The sequence below is a fragment of the Schistocerca gregaria genome, chromosome 3, assembly GCF_023897955.1.
Source record: "Schistocerca gregaria isolate iqSchGreg1 chromosome 3, iqSchGreg1.2, whole genome shotgun sequence".
In the NCBI taxonomy this organism is placed as follows: domain Eukaryota; kingdom Metazoa; phylum Arthropoda; class Insecta; order Orthoptera; family Acrididae; genus Schistocerca; species Schistocerca gregaria.
Window position 1 is genome coordinate 816,334,181 of NC_064922.1, and position 14,089 is coordinate 816,348,269.

Here is a 14,089-nt window from a genome sequence, read left to right on the forward strand (position 1 = left end):
GCTGAAATCGTGCATTTTACACAGTGTTTTGTAAGTATTAGTAGTGAATTGTAGTATATGAACTTCAATTAATTACGCCATTTAACAAGACAACTAAAATATGTTGTCAGCCAAGAAACAGTCTCTAGGAGCTGCTGTTATCCAATAGCACAAGGTTTTAGCCTAGTTGAATACTGTGATACAGGAAAATTAACATGTTCTATAGCTCCTGTGATGCATATAACATTCCAACAAAACTTTCCAAGAATGTCGGAAGTGTCATCTGTGGAACTCTACTCGGCAGAGTGATGCTCACTTGTCAGCTGACTCCAAATTTAAGTTACACACAAACTCTTCATACACAGTTACTTTGATCCCTCTGCTTTATTATGAGTTATTCAAAACACTAATTTAATGGTGACAATTTAATGGTACACATAGAATCTGTGAGATTGTTAATACATACTGCTGCTATTTACTGGGGGTTGTATTACCAGTCAGAAAAACTGAAGTTCCATTACTCTGTTTTATAGAAGTAAAAAGTACATACAAATTCCATTCTATTCAGCAGTAATGCTTATATTCGAGCTCTGTTGATGGGTTGCTTCCTAGACGGGAAAAATTGAGGTTAATTCAGTGCCCAATTTAAAATCTTTCTATTGGACATGTGTTGTCTAATAAACTGCTTCATCTGATAAACTGCTTGAGATAATTGATGTTAACAGAACATTAAGCCTGTGCCTCCCTTTGCTACATGGATGTTGGGTAGACACAACAGACTTGATAAATTTAAAGAACAACATTGTTTCCATCAAGCTCTTATTTTAAATGGTAATTTATTAGACATTACTACCAAATTTTAAGCATTGGCCATTCCCAAATGCATCTACCAACATAACAGCACACCAGAATGAAGTGGAAATCAAAATATAGAAGTCTACAACTGCACTTGTCATAGAGTTTTCTCAAAAATGGTCTGAGTAATTAAAATAGATGTAGATACTTCATCCTTGTATGTAGTGTAAAGCAGAAATTTCATGCCATGCACAATTAAGCATGTCATGGTCATCAGTATACACAACCTAAAATGTAACATGGGGAGAGTAATAGTAGGTGTAAGAATAAAACTAATAAGACAGCAAAAAAAAACAAATATAACCACAAACAATAGGAAGAGACAACTACTGACAGCTATCCCCAAACCACATATACACAAAGCCGATTACAGTTTCACCACATGTGAACAAGTATATGCACCTACTGTTATTGCATGCATATTATAGTTTAGGTCCGTACATTAACTTAACCCCCCCCCCTCCCCCCCTGTGAACCATGGACCTTGCCATTGGTGGGGAGGCTTGCGTGCCTCAGCAATGCAGATAGCCGTACCGTAGGTGCAACCACAACAGAGGGATGTCTGTTAAGAGGCCAGACAAATATGTCGTTCCTGAAGAGGGGCAGCAGCCTTTTCAGCAGTTGCAGGGGCAACAGGCTGGATGATTGACTGATCTGGCCTTGTAACACTTACCAAAACGGCCTTTCTGTGCTGGTACTGCAAGTGGCTGGGGAAACTACAGCCATAATTTTTCCCGAGGGCATGCAGCTTTACAGTATGGTTAAATGATGATGGCATCCTCTTGGGTAAAATATTCCGGAGGTAAAATAGTCCCCCATTTGGATCTCTGGGCGGGGACTACTCAGGAGGACATTATCAGGAGAAAGAAAACTGGCGTTCTACGGATCATAGCATGGAATGTCAGCTCCCTTGTTTGGGCAGATAGGCTTGAAAATTTAAAAATGGAAATGGATAGGTTAAAGTTAGTAATAATGGGAATTGGCGAAGTTCGGTGGCAGAAGGAACAAGACTTCTGGTAAGGTGAACACAGAGTTATATATACAAAATCAAATACGGGTAATGCAGGAGTAGGTTTAATAATGAATAAAAAAATAGGAATGCGGGTAAGCTACTACAAACAGCATAGTAAACGCATTATTGTGGCAAAGATAGATACAAAGCCACACCTACCACAGTAGTACAAGTTTATATCCCGACTAACTCCACAGAAGACAAAGATAGTGATGAAATGTATTATGAGATAAAAGAAATTATTCAGATAGTGAAGGGAGACGAAAATTTAATAGTCATGGGTGACGAATTCGATAGTAGGAAAAGGAAGAGAAGGAAATGTAGTAGGTGAATATGGAAGGGGGTAAGGTATGAAAGAGGAAGCTGCCTGATAGAATTTTGCACAGAGCATAACTTAATCATAGCAAAAACTTGGTTCAAGACTCATAAAAGAAGGTTGTATACATGGAAGAAGCCTGGAGATGCTGAAAGGTTTCAGATAGATTATATAATGGTAAGACAGAGATTTAGGAACGAGGTTTTAAATCGTAAGACATTTCCAGGGGCAGATGTGGACTCTGGCCACAACCTATTGGTTATGAACTATAGATTAAAACTGAAGAAATTGCAAAAAGGTGGGAATTTAAGGATATGAGTCCTGGATAAACTGAAAGAACCAGAGGTTGTACAGAGTTTCAGGGAGAGCATTAGGGAACGATTGACAAGAGTGGGAGAAAGAAATACAGTAGAAGAAGAATGGGTAGCTTTGAGAGATGAAATAGTGAAGGCAGCAGAGGATCAAGTAGGTAAAAAGACGAAGGCTAGTAGAAATCCTTGGGTAACAGAAGAAATATTGAATTTAATTGATGAAAGGAGAAAATATAAAAATGCAGTAAATGAAGCAGGCAAAAAGGAATACAAACGTCTCAAAAATGAGATCGACAGGGAGAGCAAAATGGCTAAGCAGGGATGGCTAGAGGACAATTGTAAGGATGTAGAGGCATATATCATTAGGGGTAAGATAGATACTGCCTACAGGAAAATAAGCGAGACCTTTGTAGAAAAGAGAACCACTTGCATGAATATCAAGGACTAAGATGAAGTACCAGTGCTAAGCAATGAAGGGAACTCAGAAAGGTGGACGGAGTATATAGAGGGACTATACAAGGGTGATGCTATTGAGGACAATATTATAGAAATGGAATAGAATGTAGATGAAGATGAAATAGGAGATATGATACTGCATGAACAGTTTGACAGAGCACTGAAAGACCTTAGTCAAAACAAGGCCCCTGGAGTAGACAACATTCCATTAGAACTACTGATAACCTTGGGAGAGCCAGTCCTGACAAAACTCTACCATCTGGTGATCAAGATGTTTGACACAGGTGAAATACCCTCAGACTCAAGAAGAATATAATAATGCCAATCCCAAAGAAAGCAAATGTTGACAGATGTGAAAATTACCAAACTATCAGTTTAATAAGGCACGGCTGCAAAATACTAACATGAATACCTTTCCAGACGATTGGAAAAACTGGTAGAAGACGACCTCGGGGAAGATCAGGTTGGATTCCATAGAAATGTTGGAACTCATGAGGCAATACCGACCCTACGACTTAACTTAGAAAATAGATTAAGGAAAGGCAAACCTACGTTTCTAGCATTTGTAGAGACTTAGAGAAAGCTTTTGACAATGTTGACTGAAATACTCTCTCTCAAATTCTGAAGGTGGCAGGGGCGAAATACAGGGAGCGAAAGTCTATTTACAATTTGTACAGAAACCAGTTGGCAGTCGAGGGGCATGAAAGGGAAGCAGTGGTTGGGAAGGGAGTGAGACAGTATTGTAGCCTATCCCTGATGTTATTCAATCTGTATATTGAGCAAGCAGTAAAGGAAACAAAAGAAAAATTTGGAGTAGGAATTAAAATCCATGGAGAAGAAATAAAAACTTTGAGGTTCGCCGATGACATCGTAATTCTGTCAGAGACAGCAAAGGACTTAGAAGACCAGTTGAACGGAATGGGCAGTGTCTTAGGGATACAAGATGAACACCAACGAAAGCAAAATGAGGATAATGAAATGTAGTCTAATTAAATAGGGTGATGCTGAGGGAATTAGAGTAGGAAATGAGTCGCTTAAAGTAGTAAATGAGTTTTGCTATTTGGGGAGCAAAATAACTGATGATGGTCGAAGTAGGCCGGATATCAAATCTAGACTGGCAATGGCAAGGAAAGCGTTTCTGAAAAAGAGAAATTTGTTAACATCGAGTATTGATTTAAATGTCAGGAAGTCTTTACTGAAAGCATTTATATGAAGTGTAGCCATGTATGGAAGCGAAACGTGGATGATAAATAGTTTCAGCAAAAAGAGAATAGAAGTTTTCAAAATGTGGTGCTACAGAAAAATGCTGAAGATTAGATGAGTAGATCACATAACCAATGACAAGGTATTGAATAGAATTGGGGAGAAGAGAAATTTGTGGCACAACTTGACTAGAAGAAGGGATCTGTTGGTAGGGCATATTCTGAGGCATCAAGGGATCACCAATTTAGCATTGGAGGGCAGCACAGAGGGTAAAAATTGTAGAGGCAGACAAAGTGATGAATACACTAAACAGGTTCAGAAGGATGTAGGTTGCAGTAGGTACGGGGAGATGAAGCAGCTTGCACAGGATAGAGTAATGTGAAGAGCTGCATCAAACCAGTCTCTGGAATGAAGACCTATGTATAACTGGGTGTAGTATGTGATTTCTGTTTTATACTACATCAGACTATTGAGAAAACTTTACATCCAGTGCAGTGGAGTGTTTAATATTTTGACTTCCTTTTAATTCTGGTGTATTGCTGTTTTCGTAGATACACCCAAAAATTGGCAACGCTCAAAACTAGTTAGTAGTATTAATAAAGTACGATTTTAAATGACATTTACATGGAAACAATATTGTTCTTTTGATTTATATCTGTAGAGAACTACCTGCTCACAACAGTTATTTGTGTCTTGTTTACATTGCAACTGTCAAAGATCAGTAAATCAATAACTATCCACTCAATATGATGAGTCAGTATTAAACTTATTTGGCATATAAAAATGTAAATAACTGTATCTGCAAAGGTGAAAACTCTGTATGTACTTTAAGCAGCAAGCACAGAATAAGAGCAGTTAGCTTCCAAGTGATCAAGTACATAAAGTACTTCTTGTGTTATCAAACTTTATTTCTGAATTTTGTTATTTACTTTGCTTTGCTTTGTGTTTTTATTTTTCCAGGACACAGGGGAATTGGTCGAAACATTCAATGTTTCCTATTGGAAAGTATTTGCTGGTGAGAAAGTGGAATTCACTTCTGTAAGTATATTTAGAATCTTATTTAGTATAAGATTAATATGTTTATTTATCAGTAAAAAATATGTTAGTTTCAGTAATTCAGAATCAGTTTCTAAACTGAGAAGTCTCTGTATTGCATTGGACAGGATGAGAAGGAAAGACTGACTGAATGGGGCTGCACCAGATGAGGTTTGAAAACATGATAGCTTAAAGGTGAAAGCCAGGGTAATAGGCAAGACAGAAATTATTGCTAAAACATTGTGCACGAGTTACTAAGAGTGAAAACCTAACTGCATTTTATGTAACACTGATGGAAGGGTGGATGGTGAAAAATAGACAAGCCAGAAAATGAATGATGTAGAAAACTAAAATGGAGTGAAGAAATGAGTAGTTACAGTGAAGAAATGCTGAGATAGAAGGAATTATCGTGAATTAAGACCAAGTGGATTGTGAGAACCAAGGGCATTGTAGTGCTAGTGCCCACCTGCATAGTTTTGAGAAACTGATCTCTGGGGGAAGAATCCAAATGGTGAAACAGGCACCAAGGCCAAGACTGTCATGTTTTAGAGCATACTCTGCAACGGGATATTGTGTGTTGCCAGTATACACTCTCTGCCTATGCCCAATCATCCTAGCTGATAATTGGATGGTAGTTTTTTGGAGGGATCAGCAGCATCAGGATCGGTCGTGATGGCTCGGAAATCTGCTTTTGAACTAGGATGGTGGAGTAGTTACGTTCAGTGATGGCTGTGGTGCACCCAAACAGATATATTTGCTATGAAAGCCGAGGCTGTATGGGAGAGAATGTTTGACATGGAAAGGATGACAACTGTTAAAAATGTAAATATTCTTGTTTGTTAGTAGGTTTAATGTGGACAGAAATGCATAGCTGGCCTTTGGTGAGGATGAAATCAACATCAAGGAAAGTGGCATGGAATTCGGAATAAAACCATGTGAAATTTAATTGGGTGTACCCATGGTCTAGGGGTAGCGTCTTTGCTTTATAATCAAAACGTCTTCGGTCCCGGGTTCGATTCCCGCCACTGCCTAAATTTTGATAAATAATCAGCATTGGCGGCCGAAGACTTCCGGCATAAGCAGTCAGCCTCATTCTGCCAACGGCCTTTTGCAAAGAGGGCAGAGGAGCGGATAGAGGTTCAGGGCACACTCTTGTCCTAGGGGTGAGAAATTGCCCCTAAAGGCGGAAGAATCAGCAATCATCGACGACATGAGGAAGTCAGAAGGCAAATGAAACCACTGCATTAGAGACACGTAACGTGTATCCACAGGACATGTGGCCTGCAGTTGAAGAAGTGTCATGATGATCTCTCCATTGGCAAAAGATTCCAGAATAGTCCCCCATTCGGATCTCCGGGAGGGGACTGCCAAGGGGGAGGTTACCATGAGAAAAATATTGAATAATCATTGAAAGGATAATGTTCTACGAGTCAGGGCGTGGAATGTCAGAAGCTTGAACGTGATAGGGAAACTAGAAAATCTGAAAAGGGAAATGCAAAGGCTCAATCTAGATATAGTACGGGTCAGTAAAGTAAAGTGGAAGGAAGACAAGGATCTCTGGTCAGATGAGTATCGGGTAATATCAATAGCAGCAGAAAATGGTATAACAGGTGTAGGATTCGTTATGAATAGGAAGGTAGGGCAGAGGATGTGTTACTGTGAACAGTTCAGTGACCGGGTTGTTCTAATCAGAATAGACAGCAGACCAACACCGACAACGATAGTTCAGGTATACATGACGACGTCGCAAGCTGAAGATGAACAGATAGGGAAAGTGTATGAGGATATTGAAAGGATAATGCAATATGTGAAGAGGGACGAAAATCTAATAGTCATGGGCGACTGGAATGCGGTTATAGGGGAAGGAGTAGAAGAAAAGGTTACAGGAGAATATGGGCTTGGGACAAGGAATGAAAGAGGAGAAAGACTAATTGAGTTCTGTAACAAGTTTCAGCTAGTAGTAGCGAATACCCTGTTCAAGAATCACAAGAGGAGGAGGTATACTTGGAAAAGGCTGGAAGATACGGGAAGATTTCAATTAGATTACATCATGGTCAGACACAGATTCCGAAATCAGATACTGGATTGTAAGGCGTACCCAGGAGCAGATATAGACTCAGATCACAATATAGTAGTGATGAAGAGTAGGCTGAAGTTCAAGACATTAGTCAGGAAGAATCAATACGCAAAGAAGTGCGATACGGAAGTTCTAATGAATGACGAGGTTCTCTAACGCTATAGATACAGCAATAAGGAATAGCGCAGTAGGCAATACAGTTGAAGAGGAATGGACGTCTCTAAAAAGGGCCATCACAGAAGTTGGGAAGGAAAACATAGGTACAAAGAAGGTAGCTGCAAAGAAACCATGGGTAACAGAAGCAATACTTCAGTTGATTGATGAAAGGAGGAAGTACAAACATGTTCCGGTAAAATCAGGAATACAGAAATACAAGTCACTGAGGAATGAAATAAATAGGAAGTGCAGGGAAGCCAAGACGAAATGGCTGCAGGAAAAATGTGAAGACATCGAAAAAGATATGATTGTCGGAAGGACAGACTCAGCATACAGGAAAGTCAAAACAACCTTTGGTGACATTAAAAGCAACGGTGGTAACATTAAGAGTGCAACGGGAATTCCACTGTTAAATGCAGAGGAGAGAGCAGATATGTGCAAAGAATACATTGAAAGCCTCTATGAGGGTGAAGATTTGTCTGATGTGATAGAAGAAGAAACAGGAGTCTATTTAGAAGAGGTAGGGGATCCAGTATTAGAATCGGAATTTAAAAGAGCTTTGGAGGACTTACGGTCAAATAAGGCAGAAGGGATAGATAACTTTCCATCAGAATTTCTAAAATCATTAGGGGAAGTGGCAACAAAACGATTATTCACGTTTGTGTGTAGAATCTGAGTCTGGCGACATACCATCTGACTTTCGGAAAAGCATCATCCACACAATTCCGAAGACGACAAGAGCTGACAAGTGCGAGAATTATCACACAAACAGCTTAACAGCTCATGCATCGAAGCTGCTTACAAGAATAATATACAGAAGAATGGAAAAGAAAATTGAGAATGCGCTAGGTGACGATCAGTTTGGCTTTAGGAAAAGTAAAGGCACGAGAGAGGAAATTCTGATGTTACGGCTAATAATAGAAGCAAGGCTAAAGAAAAATCAAGACACGTTCATAGGATTTGTCGGCCTGGAAAAAGCGTTCGACAATATAAAATGGTGCAAGCTGTTCAAAATTCTGAAAAAAGTAGGGGTAAGCTATAGGGAGAGACGGGTCATATACAATATGTACAACAACCAAGAGGGAGTAATAAGAGTGGACAATCAAGAACGAAGAGCTCGTATTAAGAAGGGAGTAAGACAAGGCTGTAGCCTTTCGCCCCTACTCTTCAATCTGTACATCGAGGAAGCAATGATGGAAATAAAAGAAAGGTTCAGGAGTGGAATTAAAATACAAGGTGAAAGGATATCAATGATACGATTCGCTGATGACATTGCTATCCTGAGTGAAAGTGAAGAAGAATTAAATGATCTGCTGAATGGAATGAACAGTCTAATGAATACACAGTATGGTTTGAGAGTAAATCGGAGAAAGACGAAGGTAATGAGAAGTAGTAGAAACGAGAACAGCGAGAAGTTAAGGAATTCTGCTACCTAGGCAGTAAAATAACCAATGACGGACGGAGCAAGGAGGACATCAAAAGCAGACTCGCTATGGCAAAAAAGGCATTTCTGGCCAAGAGAAGTCTACTAATATCAAATACCTGCCTTAATTTGAGGAAGAAATTTCTGAGGATGTACGTCTGGAGTACAGCATTGTATGGTAGTGAAACATGTACTGTGGGAAAACCGGAACAGAAGAGAATCGAAGCATTTGAGATGTGGTGCTATAGACGAATGTTGAAAATTAGGTGGACTGATAAGGTAAGGAATAAGGAGGTTCTACGCAGAATCGGAGAGGAAAGGAATATGTGGAAAACACTGATAAGAAGAAGGGACAGGATGATAGGACATCTGCTAAGACATGAGGGAATGACTTCCATGGTACTAGAGGGAGCTGTAGGGGGCAAAAACTGTAGAGGAAGACAGAGATTGGAATACGTCAAGAAAATAATTGAGGGCGTAGGTTGCAAGTGCTATTCTGAGATGAAGAGGTTGGCACAGGAAAGGAATTTGTGGTGGGCCGCATCAAACCAGTCATTAGACTGATGACCAAAAACAAAAAATTTAGAGATTCCAGAAATTTTAACAGGTCATCACCACCATGTGTCCGTATGACAATGATGTCATGAATGAATGTAATCCAAATGTGGGGCCGGAGGCTTATGGACCCAGGAAAGCCCCCCTCCAAGTGACCAATGAAAAATTTCGCATAGGAAGGAGCAATCCTGGTTCCTATGGCCGTACCCCTGATCTGTTTGTATGTCTGCTCCTCAAATTTGAAGTAATTGTTGGTACGTATTAAGTTGATTAAGGTAAGCAGGAATGTTGTCATAGATTTGGACTCAGGTGTCCACTGATACTCTAAATGTTCAGCAGCAGACAGACCATGTTTGTGGGTGCATAGGGTTTGTTGGTATAGAAAGAGATGACCTCAGTGGTGACAACCAAGGTGTGTGGTGGGAGTGGGACAGCATGGATTTCAGATGATTTTAGAAATGGTTGGTATCTTAAGTACAGGAGGGGAGTTTTTGTACTATGGGTTGCAGTTGTTGATCAACTAAGGCAGATACACATTCGGTGGGTGTTTGAAGCCAGGAACTATAGGGTGGGTGGGTTTGTGGATGAAGAAGAAGGTAAAAGGTGGTGGTGCGTTGTGTGGGTGGGGTAAGAAGTTCGGCAGATTGTGGTGTAAGTCCTCGTGAGGGGCCTGAGGTTTTTAGGAGGGACTGCAGGTCAATTTGAATCGCAGGGACGGGATCTTGTTGGCAGGTGCTTTATGTAGAGGTGTCAGACATCTGGCATAGACCTTCACTAATATATGTCTGCCAGTCAAGTATCAAAGTAGTAGAGCCTTTGTCTGCTGGGAGGATAATGCTGGAGTCTTCACATAGAGACTGGAGTTCTGCAGAGGACATGTTAGGGTCATGTTGTAGGGACCTGAGGAAGGGCTGTGAAGCAATTTGGGTGTGAGCAGGTTTTGGAAGGATTGTAAGGGATGAATTTGAGGTAGTGGTGATGGATCAAGTTGGAATTGTGGTCAGAACTGTTCTAGGCAGGGTTCAGTGTCAGGTTTGCTGTTGGAAAGGTTTTGGGATGGGTTGCCAAGTGATATTTCAAGTTGATATTACATGTAAAGGAAAGTAGGTGCTTCAACAATGCAGTGTGATTAAGAGCAGATGTAAGGCTGAAAGTGAGACCCTTGCATAAAACGATTAATTCAGAAGGGGAGAGAGTTTTAGACAAGAGTTTGAAAATACTCTACTGTTGTGACTGGTTCTTGTGATTATGAATTATTATTGATCTAGGAGGCAGTGATGAAGGCTGTAGGATAAAACGATTAATTCAGAAGGGGAGAGAGTTTTAGACAAGAGTTTGAAAATACTCTACTGTTGTGACTGGTTCTTGTGATTATGAATTATTATTGATCTAGGAGGCAGTGATGAAGGCTGTAGGATTTAAGGAGTTTGGCCAAGCTTGGTTTGTAGGAAAGAAGTGGTGGTTGATGGTGTGGCTGTTTGGGGAGCTGCGGATAGACAGGATGGGAAATACCACTGCTGAGGTAGATTAGGAGAAGGTGGGGTAACTTTTTGAGTTGTAGTCTGGCGTTTGGCAGTCTGAAGTTGGCTTGGTGGATGATATGATCCAAGGAAATATGAGGGGCAGATAACTGTAGTATTTTATAGAAGAAGAGAAGTCTGGTGGTATGGAAATTGGCAGATGAGGCATGTAGGTCACAGATTAGCAGAAGAAGTGCAAGAGATTGCTTTATTTGAAACTGTAAAAGACCCTGGTGTAGAGTAGGATTACACCCAGAAACAGGGATTTCCAATGTTAGGCCTTTGGAAGTAACTCCAAGGGACAAGCACCGTTTCAAGAAACAAAATGTGGGACCATAGTTTTTATGTACCATTAAAGGGAGAGCCGTGTGTGAAATGATACATTGTATACTGGCTGTTACGTAAACATTGTTCAGCCTTTTACATCGGCGTGATTACCACCTAGTTATCAGTTAGCGTGAATGGGTGTAAGCAGAGGGTGTGTATCGGTAACACACAATATCTTGTTGCAGAGTGCGCTCTACAACATGACCATCTTGACCTCAGTGTCTGTTTCACCATACATGGCATCTGGTTTCTTCCCCCAGACACCAGTTTCTCAGAATTTCACAGTTGGGAACCAGCACCACAACATGTCCTTAGTTCTCACCACCCATCTGTCCTTAATTTACTTTAATTACTTCTGTCCCAGCATTTCTTCACAGTGATTACTCCTTGCTTCACTCCATTTTAGTTTTCTACACCTTTTTTCTGGCCTATCTATTTTTCACCACTCCCCATCCCACCTCTGTTACATACAATGTACTTAGCTTTTCGTCCTCACTAATTTGTGCGAGATGTTTTAGCAGTAATCTCTGTCTTGCATATTACCCTGTCTTTAAGCTCTCTGGTTTTCAAATCTTGTCTGGTGCAGTCCTCAACAGCCTGTCTTTCCTTCTCATCTCATCTGGTAAGTCTCTCCTGACCCGGGGTTCTGGATGACATTCCAAACTGAACCCCTTTTTGTAAACCTCTCCAGTCCTTTTCCTTCATCCCTCTTCCCACATGAAGATGGACCTTAGTGTTCATCCTCATTTTGTGTGAACTATTCAGGCAACCATGCACTTTGGACCTTTTAATGTGAGGTATCTATTGAAGGATGAAGGGGGGGGGGGGGGGCAGAAAACAGAGGTTACAAAGTAAAAGGTTGTATTTGAAAGCTAAAAAATTCATGCTGCCCAAAAACTACGAATATTGTATTGTCATTCAATTCAGTGGCCAAAACAAAATTTCAAAATCAGAATTTTGCATTGTGTATTTAGGAATTGAAAGCAGCATTAACCTTGCACTTGCAATTGTGTACCAGAGCTTAAATCAGTGCTTCCCCATGCCCCACCCCCATCATCCCCACTTCCTTCAGTGCTACTAGCAGTTCTCATAAATAAGTGCCGATCAACAATATTATATAAAGGTTAGATAGCTACTCACTGTAAAGATGACATGCTGAGATGGTCCCTGTGACAATTGGTTGTACATGGGGGTGGACTAGGATGGTGAGATTGGGTGGGTGATGAAACACCACTTGAGGAGAGCTGGGAAGGACCTTACATAGGATATACCTCATTTCAGGGATCATATCCCTGTGGAAGAGCGAGGTGCAAGACCTGTCCAATCCATTCATCCACCATTTTCTATTCCAGTTCTGTCACAGGATTATCCTACCCCCATCAGAGGCCAGGCCACTTACAAAAGCAGCCATGTCATCTACCAGCTCCGCTGCAATCATTGCACTTTTTATATTAGATATTATTACTTACCAGCTGTCTACCAGGATGAAAAGCCACTGCCAAATTGTGGCCAAGAGCAAAGAAGACCACTTGTGGCATAACATGCAGCTGAACATAACATGCTTCAATCTAAGATAACCTACTGTCCCAACAGCCTCCTCCCAATAGTTTCCATCCCCTCTGCCCTGTCACCTCCTCCCAATTTAAGTTCCTCACCCTCATTGTGCTCCACTCTCTGCCAATGCCACTGGTCTTTTCTCCTCTCTGTAGCTTCACCAGAAAGCCACATGTTCATCCCTTCAGGCAGAAATAGAGCTGTTAAATATCGCCTCCTCAGAAAGAGAAATGCTTCGTGAAGAACCAAGGGGTGTGTGTGTGTGTGTGTGTGTGTGTGTGTGTGTGTGTGTGTGTGTGTGTGTGTGTGTGTGTGTGTGTGAGCTCCACTCTGTGGTGTTTGTGTTTGAAGGTCTTTGATGTACGTAACTACATTACAATTTTATTTTTCAGCTAGAGTTGAAAGAAATTAAGAATATCATGGAGCCTGGAATTCAGTTGGTAGGCTTCAAGCCAAAGACCATGATAAAACCAGAACTGCATGTGAAACGTCCAACATTCATATACCCTGCAAATGATGTTATTAAAGGTGATTTTAGAATTTTTTTACTTAACATAAATTTATTATATTTAAGATAAAATGCTTACCAGATTGGCCTCTTTTTTCATATTTTGAAATGAAAACTAGATAGTTGCTATGGAGACACAAGAACTGTGAACATATTTTCTACTAAAACACCTTTCCTGCATGATATTTCCAACTTGTATGAAATTAAACAAGATATTTCACATTTTGTTTGCATTTCTCATAGTGTCATTAATCCATTTATGCAGCAAGTGTAACCCTATTATTTTATTGCTTTTTTACACACTTGGTTTATACTTTTATTCATAGCATTTTCATTTGATCTATGCTTTACATCCAGATTTGTGTTTTTCATTACCTCCCATTACAATAATTTGTAATGTTTTGGGTTTTATAATTGTTGCATTAAAGGCTTTCTTTCATCTATTTTCATCAGAATGTGATTTATGCTCTTAAAAATTTCTAATTCTCATGCTTGGAAAGGAAAGATGAGTGAGCAGTCTTACAAGATTTATGTACTCAGTAACCGTAAGGATATGGTTATCAAAATTAAGAAAGACAGACAGACACACCAGCTGGGTCACTTTTTATCTTTATTGGGACTAGTTGCTTCGACCCTTGTCACAGCTCATTTCCAGATCCAAATCTAATTACTGAATAACAGTTCTGCATTTTAAATGTGATTCACAGTACCTGTAATTAGATTCAGATTTGATGATGAAATGTGGTTACATTGACATCAGATATTGTCATGTCTAATAATATAATCAAAAGTGGCAAAAGGG

General features: G+C 40.1%; 1 protein-coding gene across 1 annotated transcript in view; it reads left to right on the forward strand.

Moving 5' to 3' along the window:
* The window catches only part of LOC126354412 (ATP-dependent DNA helicase 2 subunit 1), a 146,851-nt gene that overhangs the window by 88,023 nt on the left and 44,739 nt on the right, over window positions 1-14,089 (forward strand). The window contains exons 7-8 of the mRNA XM_050004030.1: window positions 5,093-5,170; window positions 13,172-13,307. Of these exons, the coding sequence (XP_049859987.1) occupies window positions 5,093-5,170; window positions 13,172-13,307 (214 nt within the window). The remainder of the gene's footprint in view (window positions 1-5,092; window positions 5,171-13,171; window positions 13,308-14,089) is intronic.